Source organism: Rhinoraja longicauda, chromosome 11 (genome assembly GCF_053455715.1).
Source record: "Rhinoraja longicauda isolate Sanriku21f chromosome 11, sRhiLon1.1, whole genome shotgun sequence".
Lineage (NCBI taxonomy): Eukaryota > Metazoa > Chordata > Chondrichthyes > Rajiformes > Arhynchobatidae > Rhinoraja > Rhinoraja longicauda.
In genome coordinates this window covers 34,422,787-34,445,820 of record NC_135963.1, presented here as the reverse complement: position 1 = coordinate 34,445,820, position 23,034 = coordinate 34,422,787, and the positions used below count along the sequence as shown (strand labels likewise).

Genomic DNA, 23,034 nt, shown 5'->3' with positions numbered 1-23,034 from the left:
TCTCGAAAGAACCGCCAACAACCGAGTGAGGTGGAGGACATTTGTCCATGGCCTATGCTCCCTAGAGGAGTAAAAGGCTTAAGAAGAAGTAGTATGTCATTACTCTGACAAACCGCAGCTTAAATAGTTCATCGCATTAATTGCAGAGGAAGGCACTTTTGAACAATCAACGTAATTATGGAACAACCTACATTTGTGCTTTTTCTGTTCTCCATTGATATCAAGCAGCCATTCTCGTTACGGACAGCCTTCACTGCTTAACCTCACACTAAAAAAATGGTGGATATGTGGAAAGGTTTGACCACCTGCATGCCCATGTCAGACTTGTCGGTGGTTTCAGAGAACCAGCAATGCAGAACTTTACAGGGATGAAAGTCACTATTCAGCCCATCATCTCTGCTGGCTCTTAGCTACAACAATCTGGAACAAATCTAAAAATACCATCACGTAAACGCAATTTTAAAATAGTAAAAATTTAGGTTTATCAAATTATTTTAAAAATCAAATGGCACCCACCACCTATGAATTAAACGGCGATTCGTACAATGATTAAACAAATATGTTAGTTTCGTAATGGAACTTGTCTATACACGAATAACTGATGGGAAATACCAGAGGGAACTCAGTAAGTCAAGGTCACTTGATGTCTCATGCACTGCATGATTTGGGATCATATTACAGAGATCTATCAGTGAACCACATCACTCATTATTTGCTTTTAGATTGCACAATCTTTGTTATCCTTTTATAGACCTTTTACAGCAGTATGATCTATTTGGAAACAAATAGTACTGTATTAGAAACATCACCATCCTGAAGTGATTAACTTCTGGAGTCTGATCCACAGGCATCTGATCACATCCTTTTAAAATTAAAATGGCAACACTTGAGGCTGGTCAACAAGAGCAGACCGCCGGTTGTGAAGGGGATTGCCCCATCTCACTTACCATGGATCTGCAATATTTGCCTCACTCATGTGGGGGGAAAAAAGCAAATTTAAAATGTTATTAATGTTATGAAATCCAACATTATAACGTGCACATTTTTTTGTTTATACGCCTAACCATTTTTAATGCCAATATTGACAAAAAATCCATCCACCATGTTGGGACCATACAAAGTGATCATGGAGGATTTCCCTACACCTAATGTTGAAACAGCTGATACAAACTACCATTAACTGTGTAATTTTCCGTCTGTGCCAATTTAGCCAAATGCACACATAGTATTTTTCTTGATCAAGAATCAAAAAAAAATCCCCCCCCCCCCACCCCCCCTGTCCCTTAGTTTCGTTATTTGAATTTTCAATATATGCCAAGTCCATACCTGTTCAAATGAAAGATCTTAACATGTCAAAACAGAAGCGAGATAAAAAATAGATAATAAATGTTTGAGACAAAGACTTTTTGTGGAGTTTGTCTTTATGGAAAAACAGAACAGAAAACTAGTTGTGTGCAAATGCCAGATTAATGCAAGTACTTCACAGCCTGGGGTGCATGCCAATCTAATATTCTGTCACTCCACAGTGTCTGTCACCCCTGACGACTAATCCACTTCAACAGCTGTGTTATTGCTGGATAACTGCCAAATGGTGTTGAAGTAGAGTATTTATTTCATCCTGATTCCATGAATAAGCTTCATTTCACCCACAGGGATACGATTACTATTTGCAGATTTTGCTAACTCTTTTATCAATTACTTTCAGACTCAATCAAAACTCAAGCAGTCCAAGTAGTAGTTCCGACTGCCTGCTGCATCTAGAGTCTGTTTCAAGCATATTTAGTATGACTTTGGTCATATATTAATTCACTCTCCATCCACCCTTGTGACAATTAATGTTCAAGGTTCAAGGTTTTTTATTGTCACATGAACCAATTAAGGTACAGTGATATTTGATTTACCATACAGCCATACTAAAAAATAGCAACAAGACTCACAACTACATAAAAATTAACATAAACATCCACCACAGCGGATTCCACATTCCTCACTGTGATAGAAGGCAATAAATTCCAATCCCTCTTCCCTCTTTATTCTCCCGCGGTCGCAGCAGTCAAACCATCCGCAGTCGGGGTCGATCGAAGGTCCCACAGCCAACGATCGAAGCCCCCATGTCAAAGTTCCCGCATCAGGGCGGTCGAAGCTCCAGCGGCCTGGAGCTCCCGAAGTCAGTCTCTAATCAGGGACCGTGAGCTCCACGATGTTAAAGTCCGCAGGCTCTGTCACAGTTGGAGGTCCGAGGCCAACCCCTGATAGGGATCGCCAGCTCCACGATGGTAAGTCCGTGGCTGGAGCTCCAACGTTGGTCTCCAGCAAAGGCCGCCAGTTCATGATGTTAGGACGGAGACACGATATGGATTTTAAATTTTTTTTAAATCGCAAATCCGTAGAGGTAAGAGATTTTAAAAAGTTTCCCTCACCTCCCACATAAAACAAGCTAAAGAACACTAAAACATACATTTAATACATACTATAAAACAACCAAGAAGTAAATGGATGAGACAGAGTGTTGGCGATGCAGCCATTGCTTGCGCCACCCGATAATGTTATGGACAGAATGAAGAATTCAGTGGAATGTAGATTATTCAATTTTCTTTTCGTTCTTTCAAAATCCATGCTTGGATCTTGCTCACTTAACTGGTTGTTACTTAGATGACAAAAGGTCTGCAGACGCTGGAATTTGAAGCAAAAACAACAAACTGCTGGAGGAACTTAGCAGCTCAGACAGCATTTGTGCAGGGAACAGGACAGTTCATTTCCCTCAAGAGATGTTGCCTGCCCACTGATTCCCCTCAGCAGTTTTTTATTCTGGCCATTACTTGGGCCCAACCTTTCATGCGTTTGCTTAATACTCTTTCGGTATGCTTTTCTCTCCAATATCCAAATATCCAATACACCAGCAAGCTCCACTGGATGGCAAACCTTGCTTATCACCACCACACAAAATTGGTTTAAACATGGCGTGTGTGACTCACCTGGATGTGGTCTCCTTTACATTGGCTAGACCATGTGTTGATCGACAACCCTTTCACCGAATACTTATACTCTGTCTGCCAAGACCTACTGGAGCACCATTGCTAACCATTTTAACTCTCCTTCCCATTCCGACCTTTGTGCTTGGCCTCCATTGCCAGTGTGAGGTCGCAAGCAAACTGGAGGAACAAAACCTGGTTTTACGCTTGAAATTCAAAAGTGCACTTTAACAACTCCATTCATTGTGGTAATGTGCAGGAAGAATTTTATCGTCGATGAGATAATTTTACATTGACTGCACCTTGATGACTATCCAGCCGGAGGAAATAGTCATTTCCCAATTGCCCAATACAGCCTTGAACAAATTTAAAAACATACTTAAAGATGTGCATTCCCCAAACAATGAAGACTTATTTTCAGTCTTCGTCTCAGCACTCCTGGATTGCAGATGGGGAAGAAAAGAAAACAAAAGACAAGGGTTTGTTTCTGATTATTGTATTTGTACAGGGTTACACCATATGTTAAGATTTCACACGAGAAGCACAGTCACTTGTTATGAAGGACCTCTCCCAGCCAGGACTCTGCTCTGGGGAATTCCTGCAGCATTGTACTCAACTCAACCATTTCCGTAATTATCTCGCATTTATCATAAGCGGCAATGTTTACCTCTGACTACACATTTATTAAAAACTCTGAAAGAAGTCATGCTTGCATGCAACAAGAGCTATACAACTTTCAAACGCGGACTAATCAGTGGCAAGTAATATTCATGATGCACAAGTGTTATGTCGTTGCCATGAAGCTAACCATTTACCCTTGACATACCATCAACATTTTGGAGATCAATAACGACAAACATTGTGCTACAAAAAGCAGGTCATAGGCCGAATATCCTGTGGCGAGCGGCTCTCTTGGGAAGAAGGCAGGAGAATGGGGTTGGGAGGGAGATAGATCAGCCATGATTGAATGGTGGAGTAGACCTGATGGGCTGAATGGCCTAATTCTACTCCTATCACTTATGACCTTACGACCCCCCCAAAGCCCATCCTCTACATAGAAAGGCACATATCGGGAATGTGATGAATACTCTTCACCAGCCCAGACGAGTGCAGCTTCAACACCATTCATAGAAGTCAACAATGCTGAGGATAAAACAGCCTGCATGATTGACATTACATCTCCAAACTTAATATTTATTCCCTTCACTACTGGCACATTATGGTAACAGTGAAGGTATCACAAAATGCTGGAGTAACTCAGCAGGTCAGGCAGCATCTAGGAGAGAGGGAATGTATACCTTTTGTGATACCTTCTATTTTGTACCAGCATCTGCAGTTATTTTCCTACACTTATGGTAACAATGTGAACTTTCTGCAAAGATACTGGTTATTCAGAGCCTCATAGTAATTGAGAAGCTATTGGAGTGGATTATTTGCTTTAGGATTTACTCCCATCTGGAAGAGAATGAGGTAATTAGCAACAGTCAGCAAGACTTTGAACATGGCAGGACAGGTCGTGTCATGAATTTGCTGAGTTTGTTTTGAGGAGGTGATCAACAAGAGTAGGGAGGTGGATGTTGTTTACATGGATTTTAGTCAGGCATTTGATGAAGGTCCCCCATCCTAGGCTGATCCAGAAGGTTAAGAAACACAGGATTAACAATGATTGGGCTGGATGGATTCAGAACTCGTTTACTCATAGAGGACGTGCTAATGGTGGAAAGGTGTTATTCTGGCTGGAGGCATGTGACCAGTGTTGGCGTTATTCTGGCTGGAGGCATGTGACCAGTGTTGTCGCGCAGGGATCTGCGCTGGGACGGCTTAGTTTGTGACATGGAAAAATGACTTGGATACAAAAGTAGATGGATTGGATAGTAAATCTGCAGACAACACCAAGATTACTAGATTGGACCTAGAGTCTGAAGAAGGGTTCTGACCCAAAAGGTCACCTATCCTTTTTCTCCCGAGATGCTGCCTGTCCTGCTGAGTTATTCCAGCACTATGTGTGAATCCAAGATTACTAGAGTTGTGGACATTAAAGAAGGCTGTTGAAGTGTGCATCTGGAGATAGATTGTTTTTTTAGTTGCCTTTTGATGTTTTTTTAAAAAGCTTCCCAATCCTTCACGTTAATCTTTGCCATGTTATATGCCTTCTCTTTTGCTTTTATGCTGTCTTTGACTTCCTTTGTCAGCCATGGTCACCTCATTCTCTCCTTAGTATGTTTCTTCCACGTTGGAATGAAAAGATCCCAAACCTTCCCAATTACTCCCAGAAAGTTGCCATTGCTGTTCCACTGTCATTCCTGCTGGCGCCCCTTACAATCAACTTTAGCCAGCTCTACATTCTCCAAGGTGTACTGTCTCCTAGGAGTTTATTCACCTTAAGCTCCCTAATCAAATCAGGTTCATTACACAACAAACCCTGAATTGCCTAGTGGGAACGACCATTGCTCCAAAAAGCCATCTCATAGGCATTCCACAAATTCCTTCTCTAGGGATCCAGTACCAAGCTAATTTTCCCAGTCTACTTGCACATTGAAATCCCCCATGACCACTGTAACATTTCCTTTCTTACATGCCTTTTCATTCCTATAATGTAATTAGCAATCGACATCCTGACTACGATTCGGAGCCCTATATACAATTCCCATCAGGGTCTTTTTACCCTTGCAGTTTCTTAACGCTACCTACAAGGATTCTACATCTTCTGATCCCGTGTCATTTCTTGGTAAGGATTGGGCTTCATTTCTGACCAGCAAAGCCATCCCTCCCCCCTCTGCCCACCTGCCTGTCTTTTCAATAGGATGTGTATCCTAGGATGTTGAGCTCCCAGCTCCTCCAGCCACGACTCTGATGTCCACAATATCATTCCCGACAATTTCTAACTGTGCCATAATCGTATCCATCTTGTTTTGTATATTGCATGCATTCAAATATAACACTTTCAGTTCTGTATTCACCCCCCCCCCTCATGTTGCCTGACGTGGAACCCATTTCCTTGTTCACCCTACATCATTGGTACCCAGATGGATCACTGGGACTGGATCTTTCCCCTCCCACTCCAAATTCCTTTGCAGGTCAGATGAGATGTCCCAAACCCCGGTCACCAGGCAGGCGCCCGACTATAGTATCCCCAAAAACAACTACGCTTCTCTTCTCTCTCCCCTCTTGAATGGCTCCCTGATAAGGTTGCTTATCCTTCCAATGGCCCCCACTCTCCTCCACACAGGGAACAATAATCTCAGACCTGTTAGACAAGCTCAAGCTCTTGGCTTTTGGATTCCCCTACCTGCTACACTCGGTCACACCCTCTTTCTCCTGACCACAGACATTGGAAGTAGCCAATCTTAAAAGGTGTAACAGCCTTCAGAAACACAGCCTCCAAGTAACTCTCCCTGTTCCTGATGAGCCAGTCTTTAAAGCTCAGAATCCATGTCATCAATTTTGAGCCCAAGCTCCTCGACCACAGATGTGCTCACAAGGAACCACAATAGATTCTAATTTTGCCACATTTAAAAATAATAATTTCTCATGCAAACAAAATCAGTCTTTAACAGTAACATTTCTCAGGAGTACTGCAGTTAATGGTTTACCCAATTTACCAGATTTGCATGATTCACCTGGGGGAATGTAGTTAAAAGAGCATGAGAATAGAGTACATGTGTGGGTATCCATACAGGAAAGAAGAATGAAAAAACAAACATATTATTAGGCAAACTGAATGAGACTACCGAAGTAATTAGAAAGGCCAATAGATTGTTGGCCTTTAGTTCAAAGGATATGAAATTAAAAATGGAAAAATAGGAAGTTTTGATGCAGCGTTATAGAGTCCTGGCAAACAAAAACCGCACACCTGGAATACTGCCTACAATTTTGATTTCTGTAATTAAAGGATGGATGTGATTAGACTGGATTTAGTGCACAGAAAGCTCACTACATTGATTCAGAGATGAAGGGTTCATGTGTAAAGAGAGCCCAAGTAGATTGGGCCAATTCTCATTGCAGATGGAAGAATGAGAGGTGATCTTATTGAGCCATGCAAGATTCTGTGCAGGACTGACAAGACAGATGGTGAGAATATGTGGTACAGATTCAGAATAAGGCTTTCAAAATGCAGATGTGGAGGAGTTTCTTCTCTCCCAGAGGGCTGTGTATTTTTTAAATTCTCTACCCCAGAGAGCTGTGGAGGTGAAATTGGTGAATATATTAAAGGCTAAAATAAATCGAAATTTAAACTGGTGGAGATTTAAAGAGAAAGCTGGAAAATGGTGATGAGGTCAAGACTGGATCTGTCTTGAATTTTGTTCAATGGTGGAGCAAGTTTAAGTAAATCTACTTATGGTCCTTAACCCATTTTCCATTAGTCAAAGTTCTGGAATCCACTCCACCTTTTGCTTATAACTCACGCTGAAAACAGAATTTTAGCATATGATTAACAGAAACAAGGTGAAAAAAGTCATCCTTTCTTAATCCACCACTTACCTATCTTGTTGTCAATTTGAAATTCAATCTCAAATTGCAAAACCACCAACAGGAATTGAAACCAGGAACTCATCTCCCAATTATGGTGCGGGATGTGAGTTGCAAACACAATATCATTGGCTTCAATCTGTTGCTTCATAGCTTCAGAAAACTCCTGGATTTTTTTCCCACATTGGTTCGGGCCCCATGGCATGAACCACTTGGACTTCGGATGATGTTTTCTTACATCCACACATTTTGTTGCAAGATATTGAACTCCGATAGTTGGACGTGGAGCTGAAAATTTTAAATGAGAAACAATTGATTAGAAATATAATTAAGTATGGATTGGTCTATTTCTTTTAATGTTGTTATTAAAAGAGGTACTCTTTCTAATCTTTAGCTCCAAAAACTCCACTGGAACATTTTGTCCATATAGAAGGGTCCAACAAAAATATATCAGCTCATGGTATTTATTCACAAAATGCTGGAGTAACTCAGCAGGTCAGGCAGCATCTCAGGAGAGAAGGAATGGGTGACGTTTCGGGTCGAGACCCTTCTTCAGACTCAGTTCAGTAACCCAGTGTTCTCTTTAAAATATTTATCCAATCTATCTATCGAACTATCTATCGAACTATATATCTATCTATTACTAAAACTCTCATCTTGTTTGGCCCCCCCCCGTTTGTTTGTCCTTGTCCCGTATGTTTCTTTGTGCGGTTTTCATCCGGAATAAAACGGTATACGATAGCGCGACATGTTTAGGCACATCCTACTCAATACTCGTGGTCTCAATAGATCAACTTTTTTTTTTTTTTTAAACAATTGACTTCATAAACGTTAACAAATACGCTCCCCCTGCTCCTCTTCTCTCCCCCCTCCCCCCCCCCCCCTCGGTAGGACCAGCGGGAGGACCAGGGAGAGGACTGGCACCCGTCCCCATGCCCGACATTCCTCCCGTGGTGCAGCGCGGCGGCAGAGGGTCCAACACGGTCCAAAAACATGGCCTTCACTGCCGTTTGCCGCTGACCACTGCAGGAGAGGTTTCGGCTCCACGGCTCCCTCTGACGATGCCCTGGATGCCCGGGGCGGACGTGAGTGGCTCCCTCTCCCCTTCCCTGTCCCCCCTCACCCACCCACGGGGGACACTCCCCGCCCAGCAAAGGGTCCATGGATTGGTAGGGTTGCTGGGCCCAGAGGCGCCGCCGACCGCTGCAGGAGAGCTTTTGGCTCCACGGCTCGCTCTGGCTGACGCGATGGATACCCGCGGCTGACGTGAGTGGCTCCCTCTCGCCTTCCCTGTCCCCCCTTGGCTGCCCAAGGCCCTGGGGGACACTCCCCGCCCGGCAACGGCTCCACGGATTGGTTGGGTTGCTGGGCCGGCAGGAGAGATTTCCACCCAATGAAGGTTGCCGCGCCCGCAGGACCGCCCGCAGCAGAGATTTGCACCCAAGGGTGCACACCATCTAATATATTACTAAAACTCTGATGGTTTGTTTGTTTGATCCTGCCTTATCTTTGTGCCCCCGTCACTTGTTAGCGCGACAATTCTAGGCCCACCTTACTCACCATTGTCCTAGGGTCACTCTAATTCAAGTTTCATTCAAATTGGTCATATTTTTAAAGTTATAGACATTTTAAAGTTTAAAAATTGCCTTTTAAACTTACGCTGCCCGTCTTCAGCATTCGACCACAATGGGACCCGCCCGAGTGATGGGAGTGGTGGCCAATGAGGGAAGGGGGGTCCCACGATGGCCGCCAGAGTGGCGGTCAATGAGATGGGGTGGGGGCTGCTGAGCCGACGAGCTGCCGCTTTAATAAATGCGTCATCCCCCCGCCCGCCGGGAGGACCGGCGCCCATCCCAGCGCGCCCTGTGCCTGACCTTTCCCCTTGGTCCAATAAAATGGCCATCTCTGCCCTTTGCCAAGGGGGGGGAGGAGGGGGGGGGGAGGAGAGGGGGGTGGTGTGTGTGTGTGTGTGTGTGTGTGCGTGTGCGTGCGCGCCGGAAGGTGTAGTCCCCGCTCTCACCCCACCCCAGCACCCCGGACCATCACCAGACTACAACCCCCAGTGGGCAGCGCGGTACACACAGACACACAGTGGCTGCTCTCCTTCTTCTACTCCTCCTCCCGCTCCGCCATCTTGTGTGTGCCTTTCACCGCCGTGCTGCCCGCCGGGACATGTAGTCCCTGCTCCCGCCCGGCTCCAGCATCACCGACTATATAAGAGAGGTTGAGGGGGGATGTAGTAGGTGAGTGGGGTGGGGGGCAGGGGAGGGGGTAAGGGGGGATGTGCCGGAGAGCCCCTATGAGTGGAGAGGGTTGGGTGAGGGGAGGAGGGGGGGGGGGGGGTTGAAGTGGGTGAGGGGGGGAGAGGAGGGGGAAATGGGGGGTTGAGGGAGGGGTGGAGTGGGTGAGGGGGCAGGGGGGATAAGGGGGGGTTGTGGGGGGATGGAGTGGGTGAGGGAGGGGGGGATAAGGGGGGTTGAGCGGGGATGGAGTGGGTGAGTGGAAGTGGAGGAGGGGGGTTCAGGGGGGCTGGAGTGGGTGAGTGGGGTTTGAGAGGATAAGGGGGGCAGAGGGGGGATGGAGTGGGTGAGTGGGGTGGGAGGAAGAGGAGATAAGGGGGATGGAGTGGGTGGAGGAGGGGAAGGGAGGAATGGGGGGAGGGTGCTAGACCAATGCAGGAGAGGTTTGGGGGTTGAGGTGGATGGAGTGGGTGAGGAAGGGGGGGCTAAGGGAGGTTGAGGAGGGATGGAGGGGGTGAGTGGGGGGGGGGTGGAGGAGGGGGGGATAAGACGGGTTGAGGGGGTATGGAGTGGGTGAGTGGGGGGAAGTGTGGGAGGAGAGGTTGCTGGACCAATGCAGGAGAGGTTTGGGCCCAACTTGGTCTAGTTTCTTTTTAAAAAGCACAAAAAAATCTTCATTCACTCACTGCATGCAGTGAATAAACCATCCCCCAGGTTACAAATGCCTGATTTATGGACACCCCTGCTCCCATAATAATAAATTCAAAAGACTGACATATATATCTTCTTTCCTATGAGCGACATAACTAGTTTTGCCCTTCGCTCCACTTTTGGTATTTGTTCTTCCTCAGTGTAATGTGCTTCAGATGCCATTCATTACTTGAATACTCTACGACTCAATCAATTTTGTGGAGATCCAGTTAAGACAGAGTGATTCTTGTGCATTTTCATACTTTTGGACAAACTTCAGGATTCCTCCAAATACCGAACATGTTCATTATCCAGTGAAGGCCTGTATTCACAGCACAGAAGAGTTCTTCCCCACATCATCCAGGATCTTTGGCCAAGCACTTTAAATCTGTGCTTTGAACCTTTAAGTGGAGGGATCAAGGTCCAAGGCACACAAATTGAAAGCCTTCCATCCCCAATCCTCAACCCCAATTCCACAGACATATCTTCGAAATTAAAAACTTTCATCTCTGAGGCAACTATAATAACTCTTCTCTATGCCCAGAGAGCACCTTCTCTCCTCACCTCCTCTCAGTTCTTCAAATTCTTTCTGGAATACCTTGTTCCCCAGACAAGTAACCAGAAAGTCATGATCAGGTCATTTGAGGGGCATCTCTAATAAGCATCAACCAACCCTCAGCCAATGCGCACATCAAAAGAAATCACAAGCAACAACTAAACCATCTTCTGCCACAAAAACCAGGATGTTACAGGGAAAAGTAATAAGAGTTTTAAAATACTACTTTAAATAACAATTAACTCAAAGTATAGACAATAGACAATAGGTGCAGGAGTAGGCCATTCAGCCCTTCGAGCCAGCACCGCCATTCAATGCGATCATGGCTGATCACTCTCAATCAGTACCCCGTTCCTGCCTTCTCCCCATACCCCCTCACTCCGCTATCCTTAAGAGCTCTATCCAGCTCTATCCAGGTTTTGATACGCGATCTAAATTCACAAGGAAGAATGCCTTAAGCCATTAGCCTTTTTAGGACCGAGAGGAAATAGTAAATCCAGCAATCAAAAGTCTAATTTCTTTAAAATGTTCTGTTCTGGAGTGTTGTTAATGCCCAGTAGTTTTTGCCATTCGGTTTAGTTTTCTAAAATACATCCCATAATGGTTCCTTTAAAACTTGTTTGTTGCATCTGCACAAGAAAAGCCATTAGTGATGTATTACTCTGGATAAAGTCAAGGGAAGTTAGGACAGTTAATGGAGATGTCTTAGACAGTCCATATTACAGTTGAGGAGGTGCGGATATCCTAAGGTGTATGAAGTTAGATAAATCTCCTGGGCCTGATCAGATAGAACTGCCTTTCATTCCGACAGGAACTTGGATACCTAAAACATGCATGTTTAAAAGCATTGTTAAAGTTTGTTTCTTAAAACAGACAACAACATAAGCAGTTAAAGGTAAATCAAGCAAAGCTTTAATTATCGTCAGACGGGAGTGGGGGATCAGTGCTACGGTTGTATGACTATACTTAGCACTCCCTGTGCTTCCACTCAAAGATACAGCATTCTCGCAGTTAACCACATCCTAATCTTAACGAGAGCATTGTCCATCGTCTTTCCCAGACATCCTTCCCAGGGATAACAGGATATACCGCTCTAGAGGCTTTAGTTGTATCCTGCCTGGTGCAATTTTGCAAACATCAGCTATTCAGGACCCAAAGTTCAGGCTCATCCTGTTCATTCATTCTACCATTTTATTAGTTCTGTGGTTTCTAGGTATTGTTGGTTTCAGCTACTCATTCTTATGAGTAATTAACATTCCTCCACGTACAACAATATAAAAGCCCCAAAGGCATAATGGCCAAGCATCCTATCATGCAAAGTTAATAGCCATTAACTCTTTCAGCATCCCATATTCCAGACATCCCTTTGCCAGTGAACAACGTACCTGAATCAACATTTGCAAGTCCAAAATTGCCCATGCAATTAGAGCTTTAAATTGTGGACCACACTCATCCTTATTCAGAACTCTTTTAATTAATAGAACATTGGCCGCTGAACCCCAAAGGATTGCCCACTGTTAAATAAATTATTTTTATTTGGCGTTTGTAATTTCCTCTATTCATTTCAGAACAGATAGAAATATTTTTTCAAAGAAACATAAAATCAAGGAAAATGGTGCAGAAACAGTTTCATCAAGTCGGCACTTTAGAGTTTGGAGATACAGTATGCAAATAGGCCCTTCGGCCCACCGAGTCCACGGCAACTAGCAATCACCCATACATTAGTTCAATCCTACACATTAGGGACAATTTACAGAAGCCAATTAACCTTCACGTCTTTGGAAAGTGGGAGGAAAACCAAGCACCCGGAGAGAACCCGCCCGGTTACAGGGAAAACTAAAACCTCCATGCAGACAGCAGGCCTTGGTCAGGGTTGAACCCGTGCCTCTGGCGCTGTAAGGCAGCAACTCTACCACTGCGCCAGTGTGGCGCCACGTATGGAGATACAATAGGCTTCCCTGCCATATCAATGCTGCATCTTCAGAAATGCTCATTCTAGCTTCATGACTTTCTTATTAGATAAGGCCACAACAGAAAGTAAAATGAAATACAAGTTTACTCTAGTAAAATGTGTGAATATCTTATAAAAGGGATATGTGTTGGGTCTGTTTGAAATCACTATTGCCAATGAATTAGTGAAATGCAATATGCAAGAAACATGGCAGCCAATTTGTGTACAGGACCTCTCCGTAGACCATAATGTGATCTTGACCAGATATTTTTTTTTAATGTTATAGATGAAAGACAAATATTGGCCAGGACACCAGGGATATCTCTGCTATGCTTCAAAAGAAACTCTTGCATCCACCCGAGACAGACCGAGCAAGGCCTTCATTGAGTGTTTTGCCTGATGGCCATAGCTCACTCATGCAGCTGCCCACATATTCCTTTGCAAATTTTTGGACTAAGATTAGACTCTTATGTTCTGTGGCATTCTTTGCCACAGAAGGCCATAGAGGCCAAGTCAATGGATATTTTTAAGGCAGACATAGTACGGGTGTCAGCGGCTATGGGGAGACGGCAGGAGAATGGGGTTAGGAGGGAGAGATAGATCAGCCATGATTGAATGGCGGTGTAGACTTGATAAGCCTAATGGCCTAATTCGGGTTCTATTATGACCTTAATGTTACTTAAGGCTAAAGGAATCAAGGGATATGGGTGAAAAAGCAGGAATGGGATACTGATTTTAGATGATCAGCCACGATCATATTGAATGGCGGTGCTGGCTCGAAGGGCCTACTCCTGCACCTTTCTTCTATTTTTCTATGTTTCTATGTTTACTTACTAACCGAGCCATAATGAATGAATGAATACGTTTATTGGCCAAGTATGCATATACAAGGAATGTGCTTTAGTGCTCTGCTCACAAATGACAACACAAACATACAGTTAACAATTAAGAATAAAGCATAAACACATCAAAACAATAAGGATACACCATTACAGTCTAAACATGTGGGTGAAAATAAACCAGAGCAAAAAAGAGACTACTGTAGCGTGTTGATAAAGGCAAGGAGCCAGGTATTTTGGGAAGGTATATTTATTGGTTCGTGGGTCTCAGACGGGTCTAGTCTGCCGGAATGGCTTGGCGCCCAAACCTTGCCCTTATATACCTGCGTCCAGGACCGCCTCCCAGGACTGGTCCATTCCCGTGCCGAGGGGTCGGTAGTAGTATGGCCCGACCCTTGGGAGCCGCCACAGTACCCCCCCCCAGATCCGGAGGCACGAAACGCACTGGTGGTCGCACAACCCGACCGGACCGCGTACGGTAATCGGTCGACAGAGGGGCCGGCGGAGGCACAGTTGGAGAGACAGGCGGTGGGACCCGCAAAGGGGGGCGACCTCGTGGGCGGGGCCGGGCCACCCGCACCGGTTGGTCGATGTCTAAGTGGGCCGGCTTCAGGCGGTCAATTGACACGGCCTCCGGCCGGCCCCCCATGTCCAAAACAAAGGTGGTCTGCCCGTGCTCCAGCACCCGGTACGGGCCTTCATACGGCCTCTGGAGTGGCGCCTGGTGGGCGTCACGGCGCAGGAACACAAAGGCGCAGTCCTGGAGGGCCGATGGCACGTAAGGGCGGAATGTCCCATGGCGGGACGTCGGCACGGGTGCGAGCTTTCCAACTCGCTCTCGGAGGCGATGTAGGGTGGATGAGGGTGGTTCCTCTCGCCCCGGCAATGAGGGCACGAACTCCCCGGGCACCGTGAGCGGAGACCCGTAGACGAGCTCCGCTGAGGATGAAGCCAGGTCTTCCTTGGGGGCAGTCCGGATGCCCAGCAAAACCCATGGTAGCTCGTCCATCCAGTCGGGGCCGGCGAGTCGCGCCTTCAGCGCTGCCTTCAGCTGCCGGTGGAACCTCTCCACCAAGCCGTTTGCCTGCGGGTGATAGGCCGTGGTGTGGTGCAGCCGCACGCCCAACAGGTGGGCCATGGCCGACCACAGCTCGGAGGTGAACTGTGGCCCCCGGTCCGATGAGATGACCACCGGCACACCAAAGCGAGCAATCCAGTGCGCGGCCAACGCACGAGCGCATGTGGCTGTCGACGTATCAGCCAGTGGTATGGCCTCCGGCCACCGCGTGAAGCGGTCCACCACCGTGAAGAGGTGGGTGATGCCCCGGGACGGCGGGAGCGGGCCCACAATGTCCACGTGCAGGTGGTCGAAACGGCGGCAGGGTAGACCGATCCCTTGGAGTGGCGCCCGGACGTGGCGTTGAATTTTAGACGTCTGGCACGGAATGCAGGTGCGGGCCCATTGGCCAACCTGCTTGCGCAGACCATGCCACATGAACCGCGCAGCTACCAACGAGATCGTTGTCCGGATGGATGGGTGAGCCAGCCCGTGGACCACGTCGAAAACCCTCCTGCGCCACGCGGCCGGGACGATGGGGCGCGGCTGACCTGCCGACACATCGCAAAGTATCGTCGTCGCTCCGGGGCCGAGGGGAACATCCTCAAGGCGGAGGCCAGAGATGGCAGTCCGGTAGGCGGGCATCTCCCCGTCCGTTAGTTGGGCCTCCGCCAGGGCAGAATAATCAATGCCGGGTGCCACTTCTAACACGGCATTGATGGCGGGGCGAGACAATGCGTCGGCCACCCGGTTTTCCTTCCCCTCGATAAAGCGGATGGAGGTGGTAAATTCTGAAATGTAGGCCAACTGGCGCTGCTGTCGGGCGGACCATGGGTCGGAGACCTTTGCCAGGGCGAAAGTGAGCGGCTTGTGGTCCGTGTAAGCGGTGAACGGGCGGCCCTCCAGAAAATAGCGGAAGTGACGAACGGCCAGGTACAGGGCGAGGAGCTCGCGGTCGAAAGCGCTGTACTTCTTCTGGGCGTTGTCGAGGTGCCGGCTGAAGAAGGCCAGGGGGCGCCAACCCCCGTCCGTGAGTTGCTCCAGTACGCCACCAACGGCCAACTCTGAGGCGTCCACCGTAAGGGCTGTCGGGGCATCCTCCCGTGGGTGAACAAGCAGCACAGCCCGAGCCAGGGCCTCCTTCGCGCCGTCAAAGGCTGTTACGGCCTCGTCGGTCCACACGACGGTCTTACGCTTGCCCGCCAGCAGCTCGTATAGCGGCCGCATGATGTGGGCCGCGGATGGCAGGAACCGGTGATAAAATGCCACCATGCCGACGAACTCCTGCAGGCCACGCACCGAGGACGGACGGGGAAACCGGCGGATGGCGTCTACTTTGTCCGGCAGGGGAACCGCTCCTTGCGAGGACACACGGTGGCCGAGAAAGTCGATTGTGGCCACGCCAAAGCGGCACTTGGCGAGGTTTATGGCCAACCCGTGTTCGCTGAGCCGCTGGAAAAGCTGCCGGAGGTGGGCACAGTGCTCCTGCCGCGAGCGGCTGGCTACCAAGATGTCGTCGAGGTAGACGAACAGGAAATCCAACCCGCGACAAACGCCGTTCATTAATCGTTGGAATGACTGCGCGGCGTTCTTGAGGCCGAACGGCATCCGTACGAACTCGTAGAGTCCGAACGGCGTGATGATTGCCGTCTTGGGTACATCCTCCGGGTGGACCGGGATCTGGTTGTAACCTCGCACCAGATCCACCTTTGAAAATATCGTGGCCCCAGCCAAATGGGCGTTGAAGTCCTGGATGTGGGGCACGGGGTATCGGTCCTCGGCGGTAGCGACGTTCAGCCGCCGATAATCCCCGCAAGGCCTCCAGCCCCCGTTTGCCTTGGGGACCATGTGGAGTGGAGATGCCCATGGGCTGTTGGAAGGGCGGACGATCCCCAAGGACTCCATCGTACGGAACTCCTGTCGTGCCAGGCGTAGTTTCTCAGGCGGGAGTCGGCGTGCTCGTGCGTGGAGGGGTGGGCCGGTAGTCGTGATGTAATGGTACACCCCATGCTTGGGGGTCGATGACCGGAATTGCGGGGCCATAATATCCGGAAAGTCCGCCAGCACCCGAGCGAAATGGGAGTCCACGGACGACAGCGGGCGTACAATGGGGTCATTCAGCCGCAACGCGATGGGCTCCATCGTGGCGGAGTGGACCAAGCGCTGCTGCCTGACGTCCACGAGGAGAGAATGAGCCCGCAGAAAGTCGGCCCCGAGCAACGGCTGGGAGACGTCGGCGATCGTAAACAGCCACGTAAAATGACTGGCGCCGAAAACGATGTGGACCGTGCGGACGCCATATGTCTGGATAATGCTCCCATTTGCCGCGGTGAGGATGGGCCCCCGCTTCCCAGAACGAATGTCCAGCGGCGAAGGGGGCAGGACGCTCAGCTCCGCCCCGGTATCCACGAGGAAGCGGCTCCCGGAGCGCCGATCCCAGGCGAAGAGGCGGTGAATCTGGCCGGCCACCGCAGGGACTATTGGTAGCCGGCCCCGGCGTTTCCCGGAAATGTGCACGGCTGGCGGCATTGTCGGGCTGCCGCACCCCAGCGCTGGTGGTAATAACACCAGTACCTCTTGCTGGTGCTGGCTGGAGCCTGCTGATGTGGGACTGCAGGTGCACGACCCGCAATGGCCACCGGGGGCGATCTCGCAGGCCTCCGGGGCATAGCTGTCACTCCTTCCACAGCTCCCCCGCCCGACCGGAGAAAATCGGGCGCTTCTCGAGTGACGTTTAGCGCACTGACGTCATCACGGCGCGCCGCCCACAGCGCGTCCGCGCGCCTGCCGAGGGCCCGGGTGTCTTCAAAGGAGACGTCGGTGAGCTGCAGGCGAATGTCGGCCGGCAGCAGGTGCAGGTATGTATACTCGAACATCAGGCACGGTCTGTGCCCGTCGAGCAGCGCGACCATCTCCTTCAGGAGGCTAGATGGGCGCCGGTCACCGAGGCCTGGCATGTGGAGGAGCCTTTCGGCCCGCTCCATTCGGGTTAGCCCGTAGGTTTGGAGCAGCAGCTCCTTAAGGGCTTTATATTTACCGTCGGCCGGTGGGTCCTGGAGGAACTCCGTTACCTCTTCGGCTGCGTCCTGGTCAAGGGCTCCCACCAGGTGGAAAAACCGGGTGTTATCCACCGTGATGCCCTGCAGCTGGAACTGGGCCTCCGCTTGGTAAAACCAAATGCGAGCCCGGGTGGTCCAGAAGGTCGGGAGCTTGATGCCTACCGCGTCGACAGCTGGGGCCTGGTCGGCCTGCGAGCCGGACGGGCGGTCGGCTTCTGTTTTCTTGTCCATCCTAATGAATGGACCGTCGAGGTCACCAATGTAGCGTGTTGATAAAGGCAAGGAGCCAGGTATTTTGGGAAGGTATATTTATTGGTTCGTGGGTCTCAGACGGGTCTAGTCTGCCGGAATGGCTTGGCGCCCAAACCTTGCCCTTATATACCTGCGTCCAGGACCGCCTCCCAGGACTGGTCCATTCCCGTGCCGAGGGGTCGGTAGTAGTATGGCCCGACCCTTGGGAGCCGCCACACTACAGACTTTGGTTATTGAGTAGAACTACCACTCGTGGAAAAAAGCTGTTTTTATGTCTGGCTGTGGCTGCTTTGACAATGTCGCCTTCCAGAGGGAAGTGGTCTTTATATTACATGAAAAACAGGAAACAACTTTATTTCGTTTGAACCACTTTTGAAGAAATTTACTTAATTAACATCCGAATACAGAAATCTACCTACATAGACCATTGAAATTAGTCTCAGAGAAAACTGATACTTTTTCATTTCCTTTGGGCTTTGCCTTAAGCTATCACCGTCTATCCAGGAAATCAGTTGATGAGCAAATAGATGTAACAGCTAACAATCTCCTCAGCCATTCACACCAGGCCTCATTGGCATGGAAAGAAGCTCAAAGCACCACAGGGGGAATTAGGAAAGATTACCGATGAAGTATGGACATTTAACCACATTTGCATTTTCTGTAGAAATACCCATGGCCAAGTCTGAAATTCTTTCCCCAAACCTCCGATTCTTACTCCTCCTATTTTGCTGCTCTAATACACTTTGTCAAGCATGGAATTGTTGGCTGCATTCATGACCATGGTGCATGTTGTTGGTTTGCTCTATATCAGAAATTGGAGCAGAGAATTCTAGGTTGACTCTCCATTGAAGTACTGAGAGAGAGTGACCTTTCTACAGAAAGATAGCATTAAACCTCTTTGGTCTCTGAAGTGAATGCAAGATCCCATTAAACTATTTCAAAGAAGCTCCATGGACCCACCATCCTGATGCTAAATAAATACAATATTTATCAATCAAGATTTTGAATCAGTTAACAGATAATTTAGTTATTATTTCATCATAACTTTGTGAAGAAATTGGCTGCTGCACTTCTTTCATGACAACAGTGATGACATATCAAAAAACACTTCATTAGCTGTAAAGTGCTTTGGATGCAGTGAAAGAGATGCTGAAGTTTATACAGAACATAGAACAGTGCAGTGCAAGAACAGGATCTTCGGCCCACAATGTCTATGCCGAACTTGATACCAAGACCAACTCTTACCTGCCTGCACATTCATATCCTGCCATAACAATATGCCTATCCAAAAGTCTTAAATGTCATATAATAATGTTATATAAATGCTAGTCAATGAAAATGGAAATGCTGGAAATCTGAAATAAAATCAGAAACTGCTAGAAAAACTCCACTGTCTGTGGAGAAAAGTAGTTAACTTTCAGGTCTGGGATGACGATACATGAACCCTTTCCCATCCCCCACTCCCTTTTATTCATGGTTCAATGTAGGGGTGCCAACTGTAGCACTCCCAAATACAGGACAAGGTGACCTCACCCAGCCAGCGGCCACGTGCTCCCGCAATGGTAGCCGCCCGGGCCGGGAGGCGGGTTGCGACACAACCTCCGTTAGGCGGCGCCTGGGCCTCGGGGCCTACAGTGTCCGGAAGGTAGGCACAGATTTTAACCTGCATCTGCAATTTTTTTCCTACTACACTGTCCGGACCTACACTGTCTGGGCCTACAGCACCCCCCGGGCCTAATATGGGACAAGGGCTGTCCCGTACGGGACAAGCCAATTTAGCCCAAAATACGAGATGTCCCGACTAATACGGGACAGTTGGCAACCCTAGTTCAATAGCACATATGTGGTTGTAATGCAGAAAACCATCTTGGAGGTAAAAGTTCAGCTATGTTCTTGCTGAATGGTAGAATTGGCAAAACAAAACATCGAAAAGTTTTCTCCTGAATATATTTCTTAGGTTACATACTACATTGTCTTCACCATGTTTTGCACACTCTAGTATCAATATACTATCACAGCCAATGCAACACATAATATTATAATACAAATACCTTCAATTTGAACCAGCAGCTGCTGTTATTTTCCTACACATAATATTACGCAATAATTTTCTTACTGTCACTAATTTCTACTTCATGATCATTAAAAGACTACTAAACATATTATTGGCTCTTCAAATTATGGCTCGGTTTAATTGTATTATGGGTGCTTTTATCATAGGACCATTATGCAATTCAGTAAGCCAAGCCACATTAATAAAATCTGACACAGGAGATACCAGAACAGGAGACTAAAACTCAGTCAGTCAGGTAGGTTTTAAAAACATCTCGAAAGGATATAGATATAGAGAGAAATTTCCAGATATCATGAGCTCAGCAGCTGAAGATACAGTAGTCAGTGGTAATATGTAAAATAAATAAAAACCCTCCGGCATGCAGATAGTGGCAGAACTGAAGCAGCACAGGAGATTGAATGGAGGAGGATACAGTGGCAGAGGAGAGAGGCCGTTGAGAAATTTGACATAAAAGAGAAAAATCTAGTATTAACTAATATAAATATTAAATCCCTTCGATCTTAGTAAATTAAGTAGATCTTAATTCCTGCTCTTAGGGAAGTGGTTCATACACATGGACTCCCTCCCCACTGAACCTCAACAATATTAATGGAGACGTGTGGGGCAAGTATTTTTAACTGCACAGAGAGTGGTGGGGGCCTGGAATGCACTGCCAGGATTGGTGGTGGAGGCAGATATGATAGTGCCATTTAAGAGGCTTTTAGATAGGCACATGGATGTGCAGGGAATAGAGTGCACAAGTGTACATGATTCGAATCATGTACAGGCAGATGAGGTCAGTTTAAACTTGGCATCGAATTCAGCACAAATAATGTGGGCCAAAGGGCAAGTACCTGTGCTGTGCCGTTCTATGTTATAACATATTATCATGGTCAACCCAATGCATAATATTATGCAATAATATTCTTACTGAAAGTTTAATTTTTACTTTGTGATCATTAAAAGGCTAGTAAACTCATTATTTCCTTTCCAGTTTATGGCTCTGTTTCGGGGAAAAGTTGTATTAGGGGTGCTTTTACTAAAACTACATGATATCTAATGTAATAGTACCCCAAAATGTTGCCCCTCCCCCCCCCCAGCCCGCACCATCACCATGCCAATTGATGGCTATTCAGAGACATCAGTAAGGTATTTGGCTCACAGATTTCCACCTCCCATTGTTTTGACTACTTTAGAATGAGGTAATACAGTGAAGTGTGGTTCCCTAAGCAACAACCTATAAAAAATATTCCAAATAGGTTTGGTGTTAATATATACGCTTTTGACGAGTATTCACTCTTCATATTTCACCATAAGCACATCAACACTGATTAAAGACTTGGTTCCCGTACCCCATACTGTTTTGTCTTTTTATGTCAATTTTTCGACTCAATTAACTTCACAACTGAACAGGAATAACCACTAAGCAAAGTAAAGCAAGTAAAAAATTCTGCTTCATGTCACTTGCTGCCGGAAAGGTGGTGACAATAATTTAGCAGTTAGGAAAGCAAAAGAACACTTCAGACAAGTAGCAAGAGAGACAAGCTTTCCTCATACATTCTCCAAAGAAGCTTTTAAAAATAATTGAAAATGACGAAAATGATGACCCCCCCCCCCCCCCCTCCCCGACCCCCAATTATTTTGCTTGGTTTCACAGCAGTAAATCAACATTATTTCTGGTCTAATTCTCAAGTGTGCAACATAGTTTTGTTGATAATTGGCATCAAAAAGTTAATGAAAATGAACATTCAACTGCCCTGGGCCATTAGGTTGTATTATATATTTGACTTGCATGCTCACTGGATAAACTCTTTAACCTTTAGGAAAATCCTGCAGTTCTGTTTAATCACAATGCAAATACTTAACCAGAACCAAACTCCTGAACCACAATATCAAAGGGAGAGGAATATTCGCAATTTTTTAAAAAGTCACAGCACTGCCCAACACATGCTCTGGGGTCATCTTCAATAAAAGAGTTAAATTATTAAGACGGTCAATTTCAGAGCAAAGCTGTTGGTTGGTTAAATGACTGGAAAAAAAAATGCTTCGCCCACTGAATAAACTCGGCAGATCTCAGATTGGCCAAGAAATAGAGACAACTGTCAATTCCTATTATATAGCTCCCCGTCAAAAAAGCAAAAGATATTTTAAAAGAGATCAACTTTCCAAGTGGTAGAATTGTGTACGGGTATTCTAAATAGAGTTTGGAATAAGTAATATCTGTGCTTATTTTCCTTTTCCAAATATTTCCCCTTTCTACTGAAGGTTTGGATTCCTGCAGATCAGCATATGCCCATGACAGTTCTCGCTGTGAATTCTAAACTAATTAAATGGCTCCAATGCTCTTCAAATACAGAGGGCATCACATTCCACCAAAATCCTACTCTCAGCAGACATGCACCAGTTAATTAGAAAACATTTTTTATAGTAAATACTGGAAACTGTGCAGCACTGAGACAACGTGTGATGAGCATTACACAATTGTCTTTATTTCATCTGCCTGTGCAACAAGTCAATTACTGGTTCAAAGGTTTAAGGCTTTAATTTCCCCAGTGGCTGAGAGAGTAATTGCACTGATAAATTTGGAAATTACCCATTTAAAATATAAAAGGCCCAATGTGTTAAAAGACAGATTAAAAGCAAGGCTATACGAAATGGCCTTAACTCCCTTGGTTAATGAGAGGTGCAAAAACAAAACCACGCATCGGGTTCCTTTTATTTGATTTCCACGGTGTTATTGAACGGAATGTAAACTGAATGAGACAGTTGGGTGGTAAAGTGGTCTTTAAAACAGTCAATAATAGAAAGTGTTTAGTTTACCCTCAGAGTATACCACCATTGAGTACAAAGTATCAAGATTTCCTTACACAAACTCATTATAAAATGGAATGGATC

The 23,034-nt window shown here is 46.9% G+C and overlaps 2 protein-coding genes across 2 annotated transcripts in view; both read right to left on the bottom strand.

Moving 5' to 3' along the window:
* Positions 1–23,034, bottom strand: part of wls (Wnt ligand secretion mediator) — a 60,922-nt gene that overhangs the window by 29,901 nt on the left and 7,987 nt on the right. The window contains exon 2 of the mRNA XM_078407378.1: positions 7,455–7,730. Within this exon, the coding sequence (XP_078263504.1) occupies positions 7,455–7,730 (276 nt within the window). The remainder of the gene's footprint in view (positions 1–7,454; positions 7,731–23,034) is intronic.
* Positions 13,928–18,297, bottom strand: LOC144598103 (uncharacterized). The gene has a single exon (XM_078407986.1). It carries the CDS (start codon positions 17,302–17,304, stop codon positions 13,996–13,998), a length of 3,309 nt encoding a protein of 1,102 aa, XP_078264112.1. The 5' UTR covers positions 17,305–18,297; the 3' UTR covers positions 13,928–13,995.

What these genes read in the sequence shown, in the direction of transcription:
- LOC144598103 (XM_078407986.1), bottom strand. Translation starts at nt 17,304, where the DNA reads ATGCCGCCAGCCGTGCACATTTCCGGGAAACGCCGGGGCCGGCTACCA.